Genomic DNA, 25566 nt, shown 5'->3' with positions numbered 1-25566 from the left:
CAGACCGAAGATGTTCAGTGTAGAAGAGGGGGACAGTTGAATGTCATTCAAGAAGAGGGTATAATTATCTGGAAGCTTGTGTCGAGTTGATAAATGGAGGAATAGAGTTTTTGAGGCACTGAACAATACCAAGGTTGCTCTGCCCCAGTCAGACTTTTCGAGCCGTCATTGACACATCTCGACTAAGTTAAGCTGCGTTCCTGTCGTTTCAAGACTCAAGAACTTTTTAACAGCCAGTCTTCACTTCAATACTACACCTCAACTGATTTTTAAGCAGTGTTCCTATCACTTCAAGACTTAAGGACTTCTCAGTTGTCAGTCTTCTGCAAGTTTTGGTACTTCCTGTCCGTGTGATCTTTCCTGCTCGTGGCTTCCAGTGCATAATCTGCCACGATCCACCACACTTGAAGATTTTATCGCCATCATGTGCGTTATTTTTGCAGCGTTATAATTTTTGTTGTGTATTGTTGTTATTTTGCAATTTATTTGGCACAGAAACACCTTGTTCTCTTGTTTTAGGCCCCCAGTGTTATCCTAGTGTTTTCTTTGGCCTGTGAATCGCTGTGCTGACGTCATAACTAGTGTTTTGTGATTTAGCGACTGTGTGCTCTTTTCTTACGTCACTCTTATGTGAGTTTTGTGATTCGCCAGTGCATACTCAACTTTTCTGACGTCATTGTTCTGTGAGCCTTGCGATTGGCTATAGTGCATATATCACGTATTTTACACGAGACTGACCAATGATGTGAATTATGTGTGTGTGTGTGTGTGTGTGTGTGTGTGTGTGTGTGTGTGTGTGTGGCACTTTGTCTGGGCCGCCCTGTGTGGGATTGTCGACGTGATATATAGATAGACAATTTCTATTCAGTCAAGTTTAAAATATAGTAATGTAAGTCAGATCCTGTTAGTTAGATGGGGAGACCTTACATATTGTGACTAAGAGGGAAAGGGTATAAAAACAAACTACAATGAGGAATTAATTAAAAGAAAAAATAAGAAGAAGAAACATGGAAATTCTGGCTAAATGAGTGGAAGAGGTGATGTTGCAGAGGAGGTGGAAAAGAATGAAACTGATGATAGAAATAGATGGGGTGATGTTGATGGGAATTGAAAAGGGGTGATGTTGATAGGAAAAGAGGTGGAAGGGGTGATGCTGATGGGAGAGGAGAGGAAAGGGATGCTGATGGAAATGACAATGCAGATAGGAGTGGTGTGGAGGTGGTAATGTTTATATATGCAAAACATAATTCATAAAAGTTAAAACACTCTATACTTTTTCCTTTAGTAGCAACTAATAACAACCACAGTTTTAAAACAACTTTTTATTTACGTGTTGTCTTAAATTTGCTCTAGGAAAATCTAGTGGGGGATTTATGACCTTGGTAACTATAGGAATGTTTCTCCTTACATTACCGAAAGAAAACGGGGTGGGAGACATTTTCTATTTGCTCTTCGTCCCGATTCAGTAGCAGTTTGGCCAGGGAGAGGAAGGGATGTTTATCATACTTCTGAAGGTAAATATCCTTAATTTATGTTTTCTTTGTCCATCTACACAGATGCATATCTACTACACTACGGGGACAGTTTCGTACCAGACAGAAAAGTAGAAAACGTGTGAAACTTACGTAGAAGCAAATGTAAGGACATAACTAGCAGTAAGAATGATGACGGAGTAGTTGTGGTCCTTATTTCAACCGCCAATAGTCTTTACTCTTTAACACATAAGCCGTATTATATTTATTACAACGAATTAATAGGTAGTGTATCAAGATTACGTTTCAAATGTCGTGTTCAGGTTCTTTATGTAAATACGTGTAGCCTTAACGAGTGACTTGCCATGTTACGAAGCTACATGTCTCGTTCTTCTCGTTCCGGAGCTCTTGTTAAGGCACTGTTTTTCTACATTTGCTTGTTTAATATAGTCAATATATGAAAATTATTTTGATTTTTTGCAAGAAGCCATGCGTTAATGTACAAAATGAGTCACTACGTCAGGCTTTTACAACTTAATGCTACGGCGTCCCGAAGCCTCGTCTCATTCCGTTGGTTAGAATTCGCTAGCTGAATTAGGGCTTCTCTTTGCTGCATTTACACGATTAATACGGTCACCGTTCGAAAAAGTACTTTATTTTATTTTCATTTTTTTTTTTTTTTTTTTTTTTTTTTTTTTTTTTAGCAGTTGTCACGAATTAAATGCAGATATTAGTTACTGCGTCAAGTCTTAACTAATGCTCATGGAGTCACGAAGATTCACATCTCGTTCCGCTTGTTCAAAGGCTTGTTAAATTAGTCGTTTATTTCTTCTGTGTTTGATTATCTATTGCTTCCGTGTTTCTTCTTCCAGTTAGTCTCTCGTATTGTTCTTTTCTTTAGTAATGTAAGTATATAGCTACATTGTACAGATTTTTTTTTTTTCCCTGTCTGCATTAGCAACATCCTCAATTGCTCAAGTAGTTCCGCTTATTTTATCATTCTTTTTTGCCGCCTCCGTCTTCATTTCTGCCTCCTTCCTCTTCATTTCTGCTTTCTTCTTCTTCGTTCCTGTTTTCTTCCTCTTGACTCATACCACACACGAACCTTCTTACTCATAACACTGACCTCTTTCCTCTTCCTCTTAAGACCAGCCTCCCTCTTCTTAACATTAACTTTTTCCCTCGTCCTCTTAACGTCAACTTATCTTCTTCCTATTGACATAACCTCCTTCCTATTAACACCAACCTCTTTCTCTTGATCCAGCCCTCTTTCTTCGACTCCATCACCTTTCCTCTCGATTCCACCCATTTTCTTCTTGACTCTGCCACTTTGGTCTTGAACCCGGCTATTTTCCTCTCAACTGACTCCGCACCCTTTTCTCATGACTGCCCACTTTCCTCTAAACTCGTTCCTTTCCTCATAACACCAACCTCTTTCCCCTTCCTCTTAACACAAACTACCTTTCCCATAACATCAACTTCTGTTCTCCTCAACACCAAACCCCTTCCTTACCAACCTTTTTTTCCTCAAACCTTCATTTTTTCTTAACCTCTTCCTGTTTTTCTTCTGAACTCAATCTTACCTCATACTTTCATCCTCTCCCTCCAAACTCCAACCTCCTTCCTTTGTTTCCTCTGAACTCCAACCAGTTTTCCCCTGAATTCTGATATTTCTTTCCATTTTCCTCTTAAACTTTAACCTCATCTCAAACCTCCAACCTCCTCCCACCTTTCATTTTCCTCATAGTTCAACTTCCTTGAAATTCCATCTTTTAACCTAATTTGCCCTATTTTGGTGGCAGGGATGCATTCCAGTTATACATGTTGCAAGGTTTAATAGAAAAGTAAGGCATTTTATTCAGTTTTTTTAATATAAAGCTAAGTACAAAATGATGCTACTGAGTTTATAAACCAAATCGAGATCATTATGACTAACCTAACTGAGAAGGGTTTTGGTCGAACCTAAAGGTGAAACTTTTTATTTACACTAAAAAGCTCTGGATGAACTGGAACAATATTACAGCTGATAATTACTTTATTTCTATGTATAACTTAAATAGTTTTAAAAATAAAGTTATATACAAAGGACAGTCGGTCAAGTAAATTTCCGAAAATATGTGGATCATACTAACAATATTTTTTGTTTGGTGTATAAACTGTACTGTCACAATTCAGTTTTGTTTAACTTTTATTTTGTGACCAGTTAAGAGAGTTGTAGTCTTAGAGAGGGATCAGAGGAGAGTACTGAGCCCACCAAGAATGTGGCTTCACCCTAAGTAATGTTCCTCACTCCCAAGCCTCAGTTCAGTACAGTCCTGCCATACCTGGGACCACCTGGGGACTCAAAACACACTTATGGTATCATCTTTTCTACAAACATGTTAGTTCATCCCAGCCAGCAGCTTAATTTTGTTCCAATTCATCCATGTGTCTGAATTCATTAATGAAATTTATCAGAATGTAATCTTTGAGTAGATTAAATAAACAGTATGAAAAAAGAGAGATGGACATAACTTAAGAATTTGATGTTAAAAATTTTGGAATAACGATAATTTTGTCACATTCAAATTCATGTCAAAGAAAACAGTCATTAAGGCTTTCTGCTCCATCACAGTGGTTGGGTATTGTGTGTGTGCCTGGCCTGAGGAGTCATGCAAATCCCAGCTTAGCATGTCATGTGTATACTTGTGTGGATATTTGGGTAGCATGTTACGTTTTCTTGGAAACGTCTTGCACAACAACACAAGCAATGAACGTGTACACTTGTTCTGTGGAGGTCTGGATGGCAGGCGTGCTAAGGGTACATAAGACACACTACAGCTAAGTGCTCTGGTACACATATATTTTGTCTTTAAGCCAGTATAATAAATAGTTGAAGGAGCACTTATATGGCTGACAATATATGACCACTACAGTATATCATTCTAAACCATTACATGTTGCTTGTCTAGTGTTTGATTATTTCTGATCACACAGCTCAGTGCATTAACACTATTGAGCATATGAGAATCCATAGCTTGCAGGACAGCCAGGTTCCAAAGTTACCAAGCAATACTGATGGAGAGTAATACATTTAATTATATATGGAATTACCTAAAATGATGGAGCACTGCATTTAAATATACATTCATAGCTCTTTATAAGGCATTGCTCATCTCTCGTGAGGATCAGTCAGGGCCTACAGACATAGCCCTTTATAATGTGTACTCATATATACACATCTACAAAGTACTATATAAGTTACTACAGAAAAAAAAAAGAGGCTTTGGTGTTACAGAGCAAAGACTATCACTAGACCAGCTACTGTGGACATGGGAAGCCTTGCTGTGGAGAGTATCTGTTGGTTGAAACCTTTGGATGCTGGGTGATTGAAGCAGAACTAGGAATTCATGGATAGTCCTTGATCAAGTTCTCATTTATGTATGCAAATTATGACTTGAGGATCACCTAAGAACACATCAGGTTGCTTTAAGTGTGAACATATGACTTTTATTCAGTCATAATCTGTACCAACATAAAAGAGGGAGGAATAAAGAGGCTGTGCATATTTCACTCACCAAAACGTAGCCAATACCAGCTGAGGTCATAATTTTAAGGCAATAATGATATGAACGATTTCCCAGTGATATAGTTAATTTGCTTATGCTGAGAAATCACTTATGGCCTCAAAAGTTATTGTTCACTTAAAAGACAAGCTTGGCATTGCTACAGTTGGATTAAGAATAAAATACACACACAGACACACGCACACACACATGCACACACTACTAAGCCCATTCTCTGCAAGTCATTCAGAGGTGGGTTTCTGCAGACTGGTTGGTGATTAGCATCTTATTGTTGACGGTAGGGCTGATAATGGACTGTGGGTTGGCATTAAGGTCCTTGTTGTTGACTGTGTTGTTAGTAAAGCCATTCTGAGTATTAATGTTCCCATTCTGCTGCTGCTGCTGTGTGGATTTCTCATTGGCAGCCAGTGTGTTGAAGAGTTGCTTGAGGGCTGGGCAGCTGGACACAACGTCTGGGATCCCTTCCAGAGTCTGCAGTAAACACAAGTTGTGAGTACATGGATCATTAAAAACTCTCTACATAAATCTAGCTATTCATAATTGTTTTGCATATCATATCAGTGATCTGGGTCTCTGCACAGTTCATTAAATCAATGATTTGCGTATTTTTACTCATTTATTATGCAGCAAGAATAACGTTTAGATAACAAACACTTATATCACTGTTATTCTATGCACTACAAATAAGTAAACATACAAAGCTATGTGAGACTGTGTGTGTGTGTGTGTGTGTGTGTGTGTGTGTACAAGTATTTTGTCATAATGAACTGGAACACTACTTAATATGTACAAGGAAAGGCAAAATGTATTAAAAGGTAAAGGAAAATAGATCTGTACAACCTCAGTAAACAAAAACTACAATTCTGTCCATTATTGCAAAAAGTCATTTCCTGTCCAGACATATAATGTAATTAAAATATATTATTTCCTTTGCAGTGATTAAAGACGAGTTGGTGTGAACAAGGAACTGAGGAGGAGGAGGAAGAACTGGAGATGTTCAGGAGTTACTTGATGGGATAAGTAGAAGAGGAAAGCAATTGATGATGTGAGGAAGTAAGTGAAGCTGTACCTGAACCTGGGCATGCATGTGTAGAGAATTTATGACGTGTTGTATGAGTCATGTTGAGGAAAGAGGGACCAAGTGAAAGACATAGAATAAAGAATTTCAGAATAGAATATTTGAAGTCTACATACAATATGTGAATGCTGAATGAAGGAGTATGTTCAGTGTGAGAACAGTATATTGTTGAGGTTTATTTTATTTTTTTATATGAGAAGATATTCAGGGTTGTGTGTCTAGACTTCCTGTGAGGAATGTCAGCCTGGTATATAAAGTCAGCAACATTTGCAATTAGAATTCCCACCAACATGAGCATCAAATTGCACAAACTGGCAACTCATTCCTTCTCGGTCTGAAAAAATCTGCCAGGAGAAAATAACTACATGGCTACTTAAGTTGTTAATCCCTATTTTTTTTAAAGCATGGAATAACGGATTCAGTATTTGGCATATTGACATATGGTAAAGTTATCTTTTGTGTCTGCTAACTTCGGCCAACAAAATGGCTGTATTTGCTTTAAACAAAGTGTTCCCTGAGGTGATGTGCAATTCCTGGAAAATATACTGGCCATGATTACATAGTACATGCATCAAAGGTTCACAAAAATGGTGAAACAAAGAGAAATAATAGGCTGTACATCTATTCCAATGAAAGGACTGATGGAGAAATGGAGCGATGAAGGATGTGAGGATGTGCCTCACCACAAACATGGTGGTGGGCCACCCCAAAATGTTTGACAACACATTGTATCAAGAGAAGGTACATCCTTAGCTTACAGCAAAACAACTAAAAAAAAAAAAAATGGGGGGCAGCCCACCACAATGTTTGTGGTGAGGCACATCCTTGCATCCCTCATCGCTCCATTTCCCAACATACCAACACACTCAGTCTTTTCACTGCAATCGTTATACAGCCTATTGTTTCTATTTTTCACCATTTTAGTGGAACTCTGACACACATACTATGTAACTGTGACCTGTATATTTTCCAGGCATTGCACATCACCTCAGTGAACACTGTTTAAAACAAACACAACCATTTTGTTAGCTGAAGCAAAGAGCATTTACAAAAGAGAATTTTCCCTTATGTCAATACGCCAAATACTGTACACGTTATTCCATGCTTTCAAAAACACATGAGGGGTTAACCTAAGTAGCCACGTGGTTACTCCTCCTCGGTCTGAAAAAAAAAAAAGGAGTAAGTTGCCAGTTCCTGCAATGTGATGCTAACATCAGCAGGATTTCTAATCATGAATGTCACTGACTAGATGTTAGGTCCCCTCTCTCTCTCTCTCTCTCTCTCTCTCTCTCTCTCTCTCTCTCTCTCTCTCTCTCTCTCTCTCTCTCTCTCTCTCTCTCTCTCTCTCTCTCTCTCTCTCTCAACCCACAGTATGCCACAGATTCACAGTATGTCCCTCCACAATATGTTTATGAACCACAGTCACTCACCACAACCACCCCGCACCAAATTTCTCACTCGCTGTCTCTCTCAGCTCACAGACCCACATTATGTTTATGAAACACAACCACTCACATTTAAAAACCCATTCGTTCTCTCATTGTCCAGTTCTTGACAAATGTTTAAAAGTGCTGAGACAATTTTGTTTATTGCTTGTTGCATTTCTTAAGAGCAAAATTAAGTTGTAGCACCTCACTGCCATGAGGTTCTGCCTCCTGCTGATGCTAGCTCACATTTGCAATCATGTATCCATTAAGGCTGTTTCTCTGTTACCTGTAGCACACTCACACTTCTTTATATAGCTATGACTGAGTTTTGTGAATTTCTTTTAAGGAGGCAGGTCACAAAACCAGGGAAGTACATGAGTTGGCTGTGTAGCAAAGCTGACAATGCAGCATTGATGTGCACATCACTGTCAAGAAAACAGTGGTTAACTGTTCATGCCTAAAAAAAACTCTAGCTATTCTTGGAGAATTTAATTAACTCATCTTGCTGTCATATGTGAGAGACTCCACAAAACACTTTACCACAGAACCACACTATTGACTTATAGCAATGCTATATTAGTCAACTTGCTTATTATTTCCTTGGTTTCATGGCTTGTCTTCTTCATAGCCATGATCTGGGCTATCATGTCAGTGGAACTTCAACTGGTACTAAGCAAAGCTCAACTGTAATGATGAAAATACACGAGTCTCATGAGTTGCAGGGGTGACAAAGAAACAGCCTTGGGATCCTGAGAGAAGGCTAGCATAAGCTGGGAAGGTAGGAACTTCAAGGCAGTACAGTGTCATGCAGGCACTGAAATGGTCTGACATGTTACCATCAAAAATACAATGAACAAAACCCACTGTAATGCCATGGCACTTCAAAAAAGGTACTGAAACTTCTTAATCAGTCTTGATGAATATTTTACCTCGTATGTCTTTGTAATCTACCTACATAACCAGACTGAGATCTCTCCTTGCTCTATCTAATCTTGTTCACTTGCCTTCCCTCTCAGCAAGAAAAGACATCATCAACTGCATCTTTGCCACTGACTCTCAGGACCAGGATACATATTACATGCTCCTGTGATGGCCATTTTTTGTATTATATGCCTTAATAGAATTACCTTTCTTGTATGTGGTGTGAACTATCATGGGACTGCAGTGATTGCAGAACCATAATTTCTTTAATTTTTGTATCAAATTTTTACAAATATCTCTGGGTTTTGTGATCACTGCAGTTTCATGGTATGAATTAAAATATGAAATGAGCTAAGGCATATCATACAGAAATGCACATCACTGGATCACATGGCATGTAGCCTCGACCCAAGAGAGCAAAAGGAAAGGTGAAGCTGATAATTTGGTGGCCTATGAACTAAGAATCCTTCTCAAGTAAATCAATTATAGTCATGAGTAAAAAAAATACAAAGTACATAGAAGTTAGTTTTGGTAAATGCTGAATCATTATGTAATATACAAATAAAAAATTTAAACAATTGTAAGTTATCACTGTGTAATAAAATCATGAAGATTACCAACCTATAATTTACATAACCAATATTGTGAAAGTCAAATTTCAAACACACACTTCAAATACAAATACACATCCTGTGATGGGAAATAAATGCAATATTTGTTAAGGCAGAAAGTTCTTCTCAAAGCTCAGCCAAAAAACCTTACATGATAAAATAGTATATTCACCAAAAGTACTTATTATCTTACTAACATTCATCTCCAGTATTAAAAATGTCCTAAATATGTATAGCTAAATTTTTCAACAAAAGATCACAATTATAATGCACATGTACAATTAGATGGCATCAAAGATCACACAATCACCAAAGCTCTCAAGAAATATTAACCGACTTGTATTCTCTTGCGCACACACACACATACACACCCACACCCACCCAGCAGAACTTCAACAGAACACACCCACTCTTATGTACATCATGCTCAGACCGGCTCCACCAAAACACTGACACACCAGCCACCGCTGCCACCACCACCATTGCCACCACTAACAACACCCAGTCAAGCAAAGCCATCTGGTCCTAAGAAGAGCATGACCCACCTGGGCACTTTGGGGTTATAAGGCCTTATCTTATGGAATGTTTTAGGCTGGACTTTCCCCTTTGATGCAACTGGCTGTGTGTGTGTGTGTCCAGGAGGAGGGAGAAAGGGAGCATTACTGCCTGGGTCTGCTGTGAACCTGGACACACTCAACTGGCACTTCACAGTATGTCCTAAACCAAAAATTCTGCATCTATAGTATACACACTAGTTGCTAACTCAGTGGTTATGAAAGTGTACATTTGCAACAATTACTGACAGTTGATCCCGCATGACCTCACTGTCATGACATCTTAGATGATAAACTTCAGTGAGACGTGCAGAATTGTTGAGTCCAGAAACACTGCATATCAACACTGGCCTAGCTGACTTAAAACAGAAGCAGTGCCATGAAAGGAGACGGTACCACAGCCAATAAAAGTAAACAAGTATCATATACCCACAGGGGCCTGGATGGAGGGACCTGATATAAGGGAGCTGGTACACTACAGAACAGTCAATAGTTACCACAATATTTGTCACCTTAGCTTCTGATGATCCTAAAAACATATATCCAAAACACATATTCAGTATTCCATTTATAACAGCAGCACATTAAAGATGTGCAATAATTACCTGGACATCTGTTGAAAGACTTACAGGGATGTGAAGTGTTTCCGCTGGGGTGAGGAAAGATCTTGAGAATACTGTAAGTGTATAATGAGTGGTGGTGACAAGATGGTGGTGGTGTGAGCATTTTTGTGTAACTTTAGCGACTGGGGTGCATGTGCGTGTTCATCTGTGCATGTATGGGGGACTCAGTACCTTCAATACATTTTCCACAGTGGAGGTGAGCTGCATAGATGTGTACTGGGTCTGTCCCTGTGCTTCCCTCAGGCTGGCCAGGTCCTTGGCATGACGGTCACTCAACTCAATGATTTGCTTTTCTCGCTCCATAACACTCTGGCGCAATGAAGTGACCTGGAAACATATATGTGTGAGAACTCACATGTGGAACAAGCATAAAAAATAATATCACAGCATAAATTCTACATTCATGTAATCTGCAAAACTGCCTTAAAAGACTTAGGCTAAGTACTGATTCCTAGCAACTTCAGGCCAAAGAATGAAACACTAGGAAGAGGTGTAATATAAGATGCACATATACATATACACACTTACCTTGTCACTGAGACAGGACACCTCCCTGTAGTGACTTGCCTCCGAGACATGGTTGGCTGGAGCAGACTCCTGGGCGGCAGAGAGGCGGGAGAGAGCTTCCTCCAGCTGCCTCTCCTTCTCCTCATTGAGTGCCTCCAGGTGCCTCACAGTGCCGCCAAGCTTCTCCACTTCATTCTGGAGTTTCTGGAAGGTTATTGAAAGACTTAATGAGATGCTCAGATGTTTGAGAAAAAAAATTGACAAATAATATATTCCTCATAATGACATGCATATATAAGGTACATACATATTATGTACCTTATATAAAGGTACATAATATAGTGAAAATTACCTAACAATTGAAAACCCAATGAGGAGAAAATACACTCACCATCACCTGATGATCATACTCAGCCTCAAAGTACTTGGTGAGGTTTTTGTTGGCCACCTCCAGGTCATGTGTCACAGCAGCCAACTCCTTTCTGGCCCGAGCTTCGGAGCACGCCAGCACCTCGTAGTCTGAGTGCTGTTGCTCAATAACCTGCTGTTGTGACCGCAGCTGATTGCTCAGGCGATCACTGTGGTGCAAGAAAGTGATGTTTAGTGTTTTGTTCTTTGAGAAAATGGCAAAGAGAGGAAAGCAGAAACAGTACTAGACACCTAAGTTGTACCTCAGCATACTTCCCTCTTTCTCCCTTAACCCGTATAGTGTTTGTTATGTATATATATAATTTAGTTTTTGAGTTATTTTATGGCCTTCAACTTTATTTATATATACGGTGGAACCTCGGTTCTCGAACTTAATTCATTCCTGAATTCAATTAAAAATTTGAAATGTTTGAAATCCGAAACTATTTTTCCCATAGAAATCGATGTAAAATGGATTAATCTGTTCCCAGGCACTACTAGTCTACACTGACTTAGCAGCTTATGACAAACACTCCCACAACCAAGATGGCTGCTTCACAACATCTCCAGCTCACAAATTATTTATCCAGAAAGGATGTAATGAATGAACTTAGTGACACAGAACTCATCAGAAGATACTGTTTAGACCGATCTAGTGAGGGAAACCTTACAGAGGGACACAGAGACACAGAGGGACACTAACAGCCAAAATGAAGGTGATCATAACACTTAGACATATTGCTGCTAGGAAAAGCTGCTGGAAAAATGTAGTTGTGCAGTAGTAGTGATGGTATTGGGGATCATCAGGATTACTCTGAGTGCTGAAAACTGTTTGTTTACATCAAGTTTTTTCAACAGGATCAGATTTACCTTATTTCAAAGATTGAATTACTGTCTTACACTCTGTGTCTCTCCTCCAAATATATTGAAACAAAGTAGATATTTATAAAAACTATAAATTAGTAATAAACAGCAGCTTTTGCTATCTTTTAATATTTTCAAATCAAGTAACTTTGTTCTAGAACCAAATTATGGTACCACAACCAAAGCAATAATGAGTTCAAAATTTCATTTGAAAACCAAATTGTTCAAAAAGGGAGGCATCTGGTAACTGAGGTCCCACTGTATAAGACTTGTCACTAACTGTAACAAAGAATGTTTGAACAAGACAGGACTGAATGTTTTCATATACATACCTTTTGGGTCTTTTGGGCTTGGAGTTATTAAAGACTGAATACTTTTGTAGGAAATGGGACATATTTCGGGATTATTTTGTTTTTTCAGTGCCTATGTCAACATGCGTGTAATACCAAAGCAATAAAATTAAATTGAAAGCTACAGTATTGGAGAGGGATAACAAAATTTTGGTTATAAATGTTTAGGGGCACTAATATTGTTGCATAGTTGGCTACACAGGACAGGCTGCTGTGTTTCCCCCAAAATCATCACATTAAAAGGCAAGTTACTTTCTCCTAGGAAGTTTGATCAGAAGGGAAACATGAAAGACACAAAAATCACAATATTCTCTTTTCTTTGAGAACTTGCCAGTGTAGTAACAACAGCCTTCAGGTGTGGGGTGTTGCCAGATGCACATCCAACCATTTTCTCGCACATACAATTCTTGTTTATTTATAGGTATTTGTAATGTAAAGCAGTACTTATTTATTACACACACTATAGGGTTGTGGAAAGTGCATGTAAAGGTAAGAATAAACACTTTTTATATTTTTAAATAAAATTCCTGATCCTTCGTCTGATATAATGAACACTGAAAAGGGAAAAAATCCAAGAATCAAAATCGTATGGTAGCCACACTTCCATTCAGGAAATGGGAATAATATGTATATGAAAATTTATTTTTCTCTCATTTTACTGGGTAAATAAAAAATATACAGAAAAAATGCAACCTGACAAGACCCCCATCCCTGACAAAGCACAACACTGCACGGGTTAACCTATCTCCTATCTCTCTCTCTCTCTCTCTCTCTCTCTCTCTCTCTCTCTCTCTCTCTCTCTCTCTCTCTCTCTCTCTCTCTCTCTCTCTCTCTCTCTCTCTCTATGTAGGAGGGACACCGGCCAAGAGCAACAAAAATCTAATAAAAAAAAGCCCACTGAGATGCCAGTCCCCAAATAGGGTACGAAGCGGTGGTCAAAAATTGAAGGATAAGTGTCTTGAAACCTCCTCCTTGAAGGAGTTCAAGTAATAGGAAGGTGGAAATACAGAAGCAGGAAGGGAGTTCCAGAGTTTACCAAAGAAAGGGATGAATGATTGGGAATACTGGTTAACTCTTGCATTAGAGAAGTGGACAGAATAGGGGTGTGCAATGAGGCTGCGAGAGGAGGGGAGGCATGCAGTTAGCATGATCAGATGAGCAGTTAGCATGAAAATAGCAATAGAAGATAGCAAGAGATGCTACATTGCAGGAATGAGAAAGAGGCTGAAGACAGTCAGTCAGAGGAGAGTTGATGAAATGAAAAGCTTTTGATTCCACCTTGTCTAAAAGAGTGGTATGAGTGGAATCCTCCCCCCCCCCCCAGGCCAGGTGAAGCATACTCCATACATGGACGGATAGGGCCCTTGTACAGAGTTAGCAGCTGGGGGGTGAGAAAAACTGGCAGAGACATCTCAGAAAACCTAACTTCATAGAAGGTGTTTTAGCTGGAGACAAGATGTGAAATTTCCAGTTTAGATTATAAGAAAAGGAAAGACCAAGGATGTCCAGTGTAGAAGAGGGTGCCAGCTGAGTGTCACTAAAGAGAGTATAGTTGTCTGGAAGGTTGTGTTGATAGATGGAGGAATTGAGTTTTTGAGGCACTGAACAATACTAAGTTTGCTCTACCCCAATCAGAAATTTTAGAGAGATCAGAAGTCTGGTGTTCTGTGGTTACCCTGCATGAACTGTTTACTTCCTGAAAGGTTGGATGTCTGTGAAAAGACCTGAAAAAGTGCAGGGTGGTATCATCAGCATAGGAGCAGATAGGACAAGAAGTCTGGTTTAAAAGATCATTGATGAATAATAATAGGAAGAGTGGGTGACAGGACAGAGGAACACCACTGTTAATAGATTTAGGAAAAGAACAGTGACCGTCTACCACAGCAGCAATAGAACGATCAGAAAGGAAATTTGAGATGAAGTTACAGAGAGAAGGATAGAAGTCATAGGAGGGTAGTTTGGAAATCAAAGCCTTGTGCCAGACTCTATCAAAAGCTTTTGATATGTCCAAGGCAACAGCAAGTTTCATCAAAATCTCTAAAAAGAGGATGACCAAGACTCAGTAATGAAAGCCAGATCACCAGTAGAGTGGCCTTGACAGAATCCATGCTGGCGATCAGATAGAAGGTTGTGAAGTGAAAGATGTTTAAGAATCTTCTTTTTGAGGATAGACTCAAAAACTTTAGATAGGCAGGAAATTAAAGCAACAGGATGGTAGTTTGAGGGATTAGAACTGTCACCCTTTTTAGGAACAGGCTGAATGTAGGCAAACTTCCAGCAAGAAGGAAAGGTAGATGTTGACAAAGTTGAAAGAGTTTGACTAGGCAAGGTGCAAGCACAGAGGCACAATTTCAGAGAACAATAGGAGGGACCCCATCAGGTTCATAAGCCTTCTGAGGGTTTAGGCCAGCGAGGGCATGGAAAACAACGTTGCAAAGAATTTTAATAGGTAGCATGAAGTAGTCAGAGGGTGGAGGAGAGGAAGGAACAAACCCTGAATCATACAAGTTAGAGTTTTTAGCAAAGGTCTGAGCGAAGAGTTCAGCTTTAGAGATAGATGTGATAGCAGTGGTGCTATCTCAGTGAAATAAAGGAGGGAAAGAAGAAGCAAAGTTATTAGAGATGTTTTTTGGCTAGATGCCAGAAGTCATGAGGGGAGTTAGATCTTGAAAGATACAAGATACAAGATTTCTTCCTTTTAATTTAAGCAAGAAAATTAACAAAGCATGTTTTTGTTAGTTGAAGAAATAATACATATAAAAAGCACCCACTTCTCATCCTCAGTTTCTGCCAACTGCAAGTCAGACTCATTCTTGAGGACACAGCAGACCTTGAGGAAGCGGGTGAGGAGGACATCCATCTCCGTCACCTGGTCTGTTAGGGATGAAGAGGCACTGCTGCCCTCCACCAACTCGTGGCTCTCAGACCCCTCAGGAGAGTTGCGGCCTTCTGTCACCTGCTGTGGGATGGAAGGAATCAGTAACTAGTCACCAGAAATTAAATTTTAAATATTAGGTTCAAAGAATGATAGTTTCAAGTTAGAATGAGGGAATTTTAAAATATCAAACCTTGTTAGTAATATCACTGTTCTAATATCAGTAATAACTTATCTAGCATGAATTACTAGGTAAACTCATGAGTTCATCTGATCTGGTTAAAAATACCTTCATCATTTTTGGATCCACTCATTATTTGGTAGAATGACAACAATAACTAAATCATCATAACCATAACCATTAAATATAACCATCTCCCTGTCCTACACAAGCAAACCTCATACTGATCTCACCTCCTTACTGCTCCCATTGGTCAAGCTGCAGATGGCACCCCCAAGATCTCCCATCCTGGACCGGGTGGGTCCCATTCGCATGGCACTGAGCAGGGCCGTCATGAAGGAGGCTGTCTTGCGGGGAGAAGGAGTGCGACGCGTGGCTGCCTTGATGCCAGGAGGCTTGTGCTCTGGAGTGCCATTGGTGGATGAGGCACTGCTGTCACTCTCACTTGGTGTCACAATCATCTGGGTGGGAATGAGTTCTTTGGTTTAGTGATCCTAAGCTTGGTTGGTTTTCTAATGGATGAATTAGTGACTAACAAAACAGTTTGATATACACTGAAGCCCCTGCACCGGCACCTCAACACTCAGCTATAACGAGTATAAATGAATTGTTAATAATAAATATTTATTGGAAAGATATGACATACATTCTCATGTCTTGAGTGAGCATGTAATTCTGCCACCATCTAACAGGCAGCTTGGCTGTAGCTCTTGATGACACTTTATTAACCCTCTCACACACTGGACACACATGCATCAATATGTCTTCATGTGAAACTACATTGACACATGTGAATCAAAAAACTTATTTAAAATTATTAAAAATAAAGTTTCTGGTGTAAGTGCATCAATTGTTGGTGAGTCAAAGATGAGCACAAGTTTCACAGTGATGACTTGGTAAAACTGATGCTTCCCAGAATAGGTCGACTGTTACATAATTTGTCAGTTTCAGCCTGTGATTCAGGCTGTCTGCATGTAATTTGAGATAAATACTGACTTCAGCTTTCCTTTATTTTCTTGAGATCTAATTGACACATTACAGTGACAATAGTACACTTGTAAAGCTCATGAAAAGACAGTTTATGCAATGTGTAGCACACAGAATGCTTGTGGGAAGAGCTAATCTATGGTTGTGAACTTTTTTTTTTTTCTGTATTTATTTTGAGGAAAAAATGAGTGAAATAAATTTTTTGCAAATTTTAACTGTAATCACCATAAAGACAATTTTCTTTTCCTTATGAATCTAGTAATATAAATAATACATGCCTACTTATGAGTTTTAAAGGAAACAAAACTGTTTCTAAATCAAAGTTTTGCAAGACTTGCAGAGAAGCCACAAATGCCTTCCAACAGAAAATGTATTAGAAAGAAAACTTAAGAAACTTGCTGGTGTGCAAGAGTTACAGCATAAATATACACAGAATGCTTCCTTTGGTAAATGTGGTCTTCATAGGCAAACAATTTGTTTAAGACATTTTCTTTTATATATGTATTCAATGTGTTTTCTTTTATATATGTATTCAATGTGGTGCATAAATTATTCATAAATTTTAGTTATACTGTATACAAGGAATCACTTAACCAAACAGTGATGCTTGAAGAGAGCTTTAGTACACATAAAACCCAAATAGTCTCACCTCAAGGTCAGCATCAGTAATGGTATAATCCTGGACCAGCTTTGCAATGAGAGCACGGAGGCGAGATGAGACATTGTTGAGCGACACAGCAGCACCAGACACCTCGGCACCCTGGCACACCATCATGTCCCGGGTGCGGCACTGAATGGAGCTCATCTCAGACTGCAGCTGCATGTACTTGTTTCTGCAGTGGAAAGGAGATTCACTGTTACTGTTATCACTAAACTACACCACAGCAGCAATGTACTAGCAATTTCTTTTACAACAGATGTTTTCTCTCTATATATTAACCCTTTTGCTGCTATGATCATCCTTCCTTAACCTTTTATCACTGTAAAAACTGTTTGCATGGAAACACACCAGAGAGAAAGGGAAAAAGAAGGTAATTTTGCCTTTTAAGCTATAAAAATATCTATGAGTGCCTAGCACAAAAATACTGTGCAAAATGTTATAAGCATTAAAGAAGAAAACTTATTATCAGTAAAAAGGTTAAGCCAAGTCATAAATAAAACAGTGCGTTAAATTCATTATAATAAGAAACAAACTCACCTCCTGTCCTCTGCCACCCTCGTCACGTGTCTCACTTCATCCTCCTTCTCCTTGAGTTTGGTGTTTAGCTGATTACATTCTGACTTTAACTTCATCAACTGTGGATAAAAACAAAGCTAATATAGACTGATGCATGACACTAATGATGAGCCAATAGTGTACCCAACTAAATGAAGTATAAAATTTTCCATGATTCTTCTAATGGCATACAAGACTAAAAAATACCCTAGGAACTAAAGATTATCCCTGAAATCATGACATGAAAGAGAACAAAGGAACTATTAAATGATCTTTGATACTACTGGTGATATATGAGACTAAAAAAAATTCCGGGGACACTAAAATTCTCTATGAAACAATACAAACAATATCAAAGAACATAAACATACCAACATCTCCAAGTTAATGAGCAATGCCCTCCTACTCATCACACTTCTCACCTCAGACTCTGCCTCCCTCAGACACTCCGCCAGGGCATTCTTCTCCTCCGCCATGAAGTCTGCCATCTCCCTGCTCTCATTCTCCAGGTCCTGCACTTGTTGGAGGAGAGTCTTCTGAGCTGCCACACTCTTGTCCAAGTCCTGAGGTGGAGACAGACTTGCTGATTGATTTTTGGTGTGGTTATGGTGTCTTTAACAATGAGCAATTTCAAGAAAAGGTTGTGAGGTTTGTGGAGGTAATACAGACTTAACTACAGGGAGATCTAGGGGGAGATAAGAGAACTGATTTAATTGCAGAACCCAAAAAAAAAAAGTTATTAAATGGCAGATTTAGAGAAAGGTATGGTTAGGAATCAGGAAGAGGAAATTACAGAGATAGGAGGATCTATGGAGGGATAGAAAAACTGGGAAAGCATTAAAAGTAGAAGTAAATAACTTTTACACAGACTGAAAAACTCAAATGTAACACACAACTTTGGAATAAGAACCAATCATTTCAGAGAGAGAGAGAGAGAGAGAGAGAGAGAGAGAGAGAGAGAGAGAGAGAGAGAGAGAGAGAGAGAGAGAGAGAGAGAGAGAGAGAGAGAGAGAGAGAGAGAGAGAGAGAGAGAGAGAGAGAGAGAGAGAGAGATGCAATAGAAAAGTATTACAGAATTATTGCCTCACCCTCTTAATCTTCAAGTTGCACTCCTCAAATCTGTTAAGCCTCTCCTGCATCTGTATGTGTATGTCGGCTGACTGGTGGAGCTGAGACTCAAGCTCCAGAAGACTGTCCCCTCGGCTGTTAAATTCTGCAGGACAGATGGGGTTCACAAATCAGTTCTTTGACATTCATTCTCAAGCAGAAACATTTCTTTAAGCATGAACTAATTTCTATGGGAGTTATCTCACATTACCTATATTATATTCAATTTTCAAGGAAAGATGATGATTTCCAGTCTAAAAATTCTTAAAATACTTTAGACTTATCTATATTTAGCATTAAACCCCAGACATAATATTTCAATTCATCAAAGAATAAAAAGGACTATAAGGAAGACTTACCATGCTCCACTCCTTCCATGGAAACCAGCATATCCTTCACCCTCTGGGACGTCCTGTCTAGCTCCCCTTGTACTTCTTCCTTCTCTGCTCTCTCCTCCTCTAAGGACACCTTCAGCTTCTGCAGCTCATCTCTCAGGCTTTCCATCTCTTCCAGGCGCACCCTTGCCCTTGAGTGTTCATTCTGCAGCCGTGCGTGTTCCTCAGTGAGGCGCCGCACGTGTTCTGGCAGGTCCCCTTCGCCGAGCCTCCAGGCTAATTCCACCTAGAGGGGAGAGTTGTGAATGGCAGGCAGGGATAGAGGGTGGAAGGTCATTTGGGATGGTACAGATTAACAATAATGTGCTGGAAGTGAAAATAAGCTAGAAGTGTGACAATGGTAGGTGGATACTACACATCATACCAAAAAGGCAACTGATGTGACTGTAAAAAGAGAAAAACCCAAGAATAACTGAATAAAATACTCAGGGATATCAGGGATGTCTCCTTTCATATGCTATGCTGCATGCAAGAGTCAGGTATTGAGGGATGCTTCTCAATAACTGGTGCAAAAGCCCAACCAACAGCCTTACCTGTACCTCCACACTCCTGCTGGGGGGAAGTTCATCTGGAGTTGACTCCTCCCGCACAATAACAGCATGGGGCCTGGTGACCTCCGGCACTTCTTCATCCTCCTCAGCACCAAGGGAATTTTGGCGGGACATTGCTCTGAGGGCAGAGGCCACATCCCCACCCGTCAGTGCCGTCTGGGTGGACGCCTCCATGCAGATGATGGTCTTCTCCTTGCGAGCCGCTAGATTGGAGGTTGAGGTGGAAGTGGATTTCGCAGGAGGGTTGGCACGGGGACTGCGGGGCCGCAGGGCTGAGGCAGGGAGGCTGGTGGTCATGAGGGAGGAGCGGCCCTTTGCTGTAGCACTGCTTGCTGCCCCCTCACTCTTACCAACCGACTTGGTGCGTCTCAGGGAGGGACGGGAAGCATCATCCTCGGATGCCATCTGTTCCTTCCAACGGGCACTCACCTCCTTGGCGCGGCGCCGTGGCAAGGTGGCATACATGTCCAGCGTCTGTTTGCTGTCCCGGGTCAATGTCCCACTCTCCTTGCCCCCATCTTTGGCATCTCCTGTGGCATCCTTCACTCGCCGCCGCCGCCCCAAGCTGCCATACTTGTCTGCAGCCACCGTTGCTGACGTCTCCTTTTTGCGGGTGGGTGCCGTGCTGGGTCTGCTGTCCGCCTCAACTTTCTTCTTGCGGGTGAGGGTGGTGCCACGGCTCTCCTCAGCCTTGGTGCGGGTGTGGGCATGGGTGTGTGTGTCCCGCCGAGCATCCTGGGCACGGGCACAGGGCCGCACGCCTGTGGTGCCCCGTGCAGTGCCCCGGGGTGTCTTCTTGTCTTCGCCCCGGGATGAGGCCACACGCGGGGTGCCCCGTGGGGTGCTGCCCCGGCTGCTGGTGTTGCTGCCACCTTCACTCCGAGAGGTCCCTCGGCGCTTCTCTGGAGTGCTGGGTGAGTCCGTGGAAGTTCTGGGAGAGCTGCGGCCAGAGGAGCCCCGTGGGGACGTGGGGGAGGTGCGGGCTGAGGTGCTGGCCACCCTGGCAGCATCTTTGTTCCCAGGACGTGTGGCTGAGGAGCGTGGTGGTGGAGAGGTAGAGGTTGGGGCATCTGGAGGTGACGGGGAGAAGTCTGGGATTGCTGCTATCACTGTGTCAAAGGTGTCAGTGCGGGAGGAGAGGGTGCTGTCCTCCAGAGAGGCAGAGGACACCATGGAGGATGTGAGTGAGCATGGGCCCAGGGAGGCATGCCCAAGGGAGGCAGGGCCACTGGAAAGAATCATGCTGGCCTCTTCTAGGGCTTCAGCTTCCACCTCTTCCTTCACAGCATCTAGAGGCAGCCGCAATGCTTCCTCATGGTAGGCAATCACCAGACTGGTGGATGATGGTGGGCAGGGAGGGGAGAGGAGGTCTGGGGGCGTGACCTCTCCAGGGAGGCCAGGATCTATGGGGGGCAGGGGAGGTCGTAAGTAGGCCTCTCCACACTCCAACTCATCATCCTCATCCCCTGGGAGATAAAAGCAGGTGATAAGAAGACTAATCTACTATGCCCTCAGATACAAAGAAAATGATAAAAGCTGAACAAGATTTAATGGGATCTTTAGATGAAAAATTAACATATCTCAAGCCAAAAATGAAAAAAATTCTCTCTCTCTCTCTCTCTCTCTCTCTCTCTCTCTCTCTCTCTCTCTCTCTCTCTCTCTCTCTCTCTCTCTCTCTCTCTCTCTCTCTCACACACACACACACACACACACACATTTAACAGAGAACAAATTATTTTCTATATCCATGAGACTTGTCAAACTATAAATTCTTGAAACTCACTACTTTGACTCTCTCTCTCTCTCTCTCTCTCTCTCTCTGTGTGTGGTCATTAACAACCCTTGCCTTGCCACACCTGAACAGCTCTCTCCTTACATCCGTCCTGCACAGATTAGGACGCATCACAATATGTAATGTCTGCTAGAACACCGTGTTCCTACAAAAGTTCTATGATGAGTTGATTAAAAAAAAAAAGCCGAATTCACAGAGCAAAACAAAAAAAAAAAAAAAAAAAAAAAAAAAAAAAAAAAATATATATATATATATATATATATATATATATATATATATATATATATATATATATATATATATATATATATATATATATATATATATATATATATATATAATCAATCAACCAATGAATAAAAAAAAAATATAATCAATCAACCAATCAGTCAGTCAATCGTCTTCACCTTTTCAAAACACTTAAACTTCCCAAAAGTAGATGAATGTGACAATACATATGATTAAACACCCATCTAACTTTCCAATAACAAATCAAAATAACAAACAACCAAACATCCAGATAATTATAGGTAAAGTTTGGCATCTCATACATCATGTCTAGGTGGATCCTGGTTTGCACGGGAACACCAATTACTACACAGGTGAGTTCTACGATCTTCCTTAGGCGTTTAAACTACAGAGGAGTAGGAAATATGTCTTGAAAGTGCCTCCTACGGACACGACTCCCTCCTCCTGTGTCCGTGAGGTAACTCATGGCTATTGGCATGGCCAGTTTGGGTACAGGACCAAAATTCACGATTCTGACTTCCAAGATAGTTATCCAATGAAGCAAAAAAAATAATACAAAAAAAAAATTCAGATCGATAAGGCAAGAAACACAATTAACTACTACTTGAGGATAGGCTGAATGTATGAATAAATAATAGTCACCCATAAAAACTGAGAACGGGAGCGAAAAGAAGATTCAAATTAGTACTGAAGCTTCGATCGCGTCTCGAAACGTAATCAAAGCAGATCAGAGAGAGAGAGAGAGAGAGAGAGAGAGAGAGAGAGAGAGAGAGAGAGAGAGAGAGAGAGAGAGAGAGAGAGAGAGAGACTTACCCACGAACACCTCAGACTCGGCCAGGTCATCAAGGGCGGGAATGGAGGAGGCGGCTGTGAGGCGCGAGAGGTTGTCAGCTGATCGGGGGCGGTGGAGGGGCGCCCCGCCAGCCCCCACCACCACCACACCGTCCCCGAGCATCACACGGGGCCAAGCATTCCCTGCAACACAAAAGGAAACACTCAGATAATAAGATCACCGGTCAAGGAGAGGAAATGACGCGATGTAAATGGTTTGAGAAATGCAGGTAAATTTTATTATAATGAACACACTACTAAGACTACATACAAGACCACCACTAACAGGAGAGGAAGTGACAATACGTGATTTCATAGTTTACTGAGGAATGCTGGTACTGCACTGAAAGTACTATTAATTTTATACAAGTAGATTAAAGACTAAAGAAATACTAAGCATTACTAGTAACATTGTTTTCTTTCAGTATCTTTCCTTCCTTCTCCCGTAGAGCTAATGATTAGTGTGAGTAGTGAAATCTAGCAGCTGAGGCCTAAGGTGGTGCTGGTGTTTGTATTCCTTTGTATTCCTCCTCATCATCGTATCTTTCACTATTACATGAAAGCAACACAATCTCTATTCTATTTTTCCAATATTTTCTTTTTTTCCACCAAAAAGCAACACAAGATTATACATGTTTTCATCGGTATCTATAAACCATTTCTCTTAACACAAGAGCACACGTATATAAACACTGTGTTCATTTCTCACACTTCAACACAGACGTAAGCAAAACAACTCCTGTCTATTGTGTTACCCAGGGAGAAGAAACAACATAAACACAACAAGCACATCTTCATAATCGACATTCCCTCAACACAAAGGAACCACTAACCAGCAACACACGATAACTGCCTGCGACACTCCACAGAACACTAACTTTCTCTATTACTAGCAACACAAAGAGATTAGCCACAGAATACAACATAAGGAACATAACTCTCTCTGGTTCATAGTAGGGCGTCTGCGCGCCCGCGCACGCACGCACGCACGCACACACACACACACACACACACACACACACACACACACACACACACACACACACACACACACACACACACACAGGTAAACGCAGGTAAAGGAGAAAGCAAGCTTGTGGAATGAGGAAATAAGGGGAGAAGGGGAGGGAAGGGAAGGGAAGGGGAAGGAAACCAATAACATAGGTAGCTACTGTGTGTGTGTGTGTGTGTGTGTGTGTGTGTGTGTGTGTGTGTGTGTGTGTGTGTGTGTGTGTGTGTGTGTGTGTGTGTGTGTGTGTGTGTGTGTGTGTGTGTGTGTGTGTGTGTGTGTCCTTTTTTTCCCACGAGCTCAAAAGGAAATGCCAGGTATGACCACGGCCAAGGTCGGTCTCTCTCTCTCTCTCTCTCTCTCTCTCTCTCTCTCTCTCTCTCTCTCTCTCTCTCTCTCTCTCTCTCTCACACACAGTATTTATCTAATTCTCGCTGACCTTAAACAGGAGGAGGAGGAGAAAGAGGAGGGCAACATACTAAAAGATATCATCCTTTTATGGGAAAGATGGAGGGCTGACTAGACGGAGGAGGAGGAGGAGGAGGAGGAGGAGGAGGAGGAGGAGGAGGAGGAGGAGGAGGAGGAGGAGGAGGATCATGGGGAGACAAGTTACTATTCAAACGTCCTTGAGAGAGGCGGCGAGGAGGAGGAGGAGGAGCCAGGGTAGTGACCACACAATACCAGCATCACCTCATCAGTGTACAAATCTTAGCAACACTTGACGCAACACAACACAACACACCGCCAGCTGCCCTGAGCCTCACCCCACCCACTTTAACAACACTCCCCCGCCTCCTCACACAACGCGAAACACTTGAGCCACTTAGAACACTTCATAATGGGAGCGGCAACACTGTAATACATCAGACTAGTCCAAGCACATGCCAGTTTTGTGTTAACGCTCAAAGCAACACTTACCAACACAAAACTCTGTATGTACTCTTTTCTATAGTAACACTTGATTCAAACACTCCCATCAGGCCTCAGTAACACTTCTAGTAACACAAACTAAGGCAAGAATCTTCATCAATAACGCTGTACTGCAATAATTCAGCCAGTCATGGAGTAACACATTTCAACACAATTTAGTAACACATGAAACACAAAAATAACAAAATATAGGATAAATAAGTAAATAAAACTTTCGACAACACATTCTTGCAACACCTCAAGTGAAGTCAATCTTCGGAACACTCCTTAGCACTTCACAACACACCAATAACACGCAGTAACACTTTCTTGCCCACACATCTAAGCAACACTCACCCTCAAGTCTTCAGCTAAACTTGATAACACAACATAACAAAAATTCTATTAAAATTCGTCAGCTAACAGAAACGAGAGAGAGAGAGAGAGAGAGAGAGAGAGAGAGAGAGAGAGAGAGAGAGAGAGAGAGAGAGAGAGAGAGAGAGAGAAGATCGATTATAGTGTGCGATGGTCAATTATCTCCTTCTCTTCCTCCCTTTATCTATTTTCCTCCTCCTCCTCCTCCTCCTCCTCCTCCTCCTCTCTTCGTCCCTTCCGAGTGCTCGCATGACTGTGGATCGAATTCATTACCTTTTGGGAGGAGGAGGAGGAGGAGGAGGAGGAGGAGGAGGAGGAGGAGGTTAGACAGGTAATTAGGACAGGACGAAAAGGAGATTAGATAGAAAAAAAAAATAGAAGCGCCATAATTTATGTTAAAAGCCTCACCCTGCCTTGTCTTATCCTTACTGGTATCTGAAAGGGCGTGACTCTCTCTCTCTCTCTCTCTCTCTCTCTCTCTCTCTCTCTCTCTCTCTCTCTCTCTCTCTCTCTCTCTCTCTCTCTCTCTCTCAAGGACATGCTACAAATGGTTCTCAGTGTATCCTCTGTAACCCAGTCTCTCTCTCTCTCTCTCTCTCTCTCTCTCTCTCTCTCTCTCTCTCTCTCTCTCTCTCTCTCTCTCTCTACACCCTTTACCCTCTACATCTTAACCTAATCTAAGAGCGGCATCCTTTGAGAGAGAGAGAG

At 41.1% G+C, this 25566-nt stretch overlaps 1 protein-coding gene and 1 long non-coding RNA gene across 8 annotated transcripts in view; one reads left to right on the top strand and one right to left on the bottom strand.

The window, feature by feature from the left end:
- The first annotated feature begins 1461 nt into the window (after positions 1–1461).
- Positions 1462–8906, top strand: LOC135090642 (uncharacterized). Its single transcript, XR_010262065.1, has 4 exons — positions 1462–1514; positions 5443–5527; positions 5975–6091; positions 8560–8906. It is a non-coding gene; the product is annotated as an uncharacterized LOC135090642 (long non-coding RNA).
- Positions 3325–25566, bottom strand: part of LOC135090640 (myosin-7B-like) — a 63475-nt gene continuing 41233 nt past the window's right edge. For 4 of the 7 annotated variants that reach the window (XM_063987585.1, XM_063987583.1, XM_063987586.1 and 1 more), the window contains 14 exons: positions 22548–22709; positions 19676–21159; positions 19107–19368; positions 18729–18853; positions 18063–18203; positions 17623–17720; positions 17074–17257; positions 15671–15898; positions 15153–15340; positions 11151–11337; positions 10781–10963; positions 10424–10579; positions 9621–9694; positions 3325–5509 (listed from right to left, as the gene is read on the bottom strand). In XM_063987585.1, the coding sequence (XP_063843655.1) occupies positions 5296–5509; positions 9621–9694; positions 10424–10579; positions 10781–10963; positions 11151–11337; positions 15153–15340; positions 15671–15898; positions 17074–17257; positions 17623–17720; positions 18063–18203; positions 18729–18853; positions 19107–19368; positions 19676–21159; positions 22548–22689 (3666 nt within the window). In that variant the 5' untranslated portion in view covers positions 22690–22709 and the 3' untranslated portion in view covers positions 3325–5295. The remainder of the gene's footprint in view (positions 5510–9620; positions 9695–10423; positions 10580–10780; positions 10964–11150; positions 11338–15152; positions 15341–15670; positions 15899–17073; positions 17258–17622; positions 17721–18062; positions 18204–18728; positions 18854–19106; positions 19369–19675; positions 21160–22547; positions 22710–25566) is intronic. The other 3 variants (XM_063987587.1, XM_063987588.1, XM_063987589.1) reach the window with 3 other exon arrangements.

The sequence above is a fragment of the Scylla paramamosain genome, chromosome 35 (assembly GCF_035594125.1).
Source record: "Scylla paramamosain isolate STU-SP2022 chromosome 35, ASM3559412v1, whole genome shotgun sequence".
Taxonomy (NCBI): Eukaryota; Metazoa; Arthropoda; class Malacostraca; order Decapoda; family Portunidae; genus Scylla; species Scylla paramamosain.
Note: the sequence above shows the minus strand (reverse complement) of the source record. Positions and strands in the feature narration are given on the sequence as shown.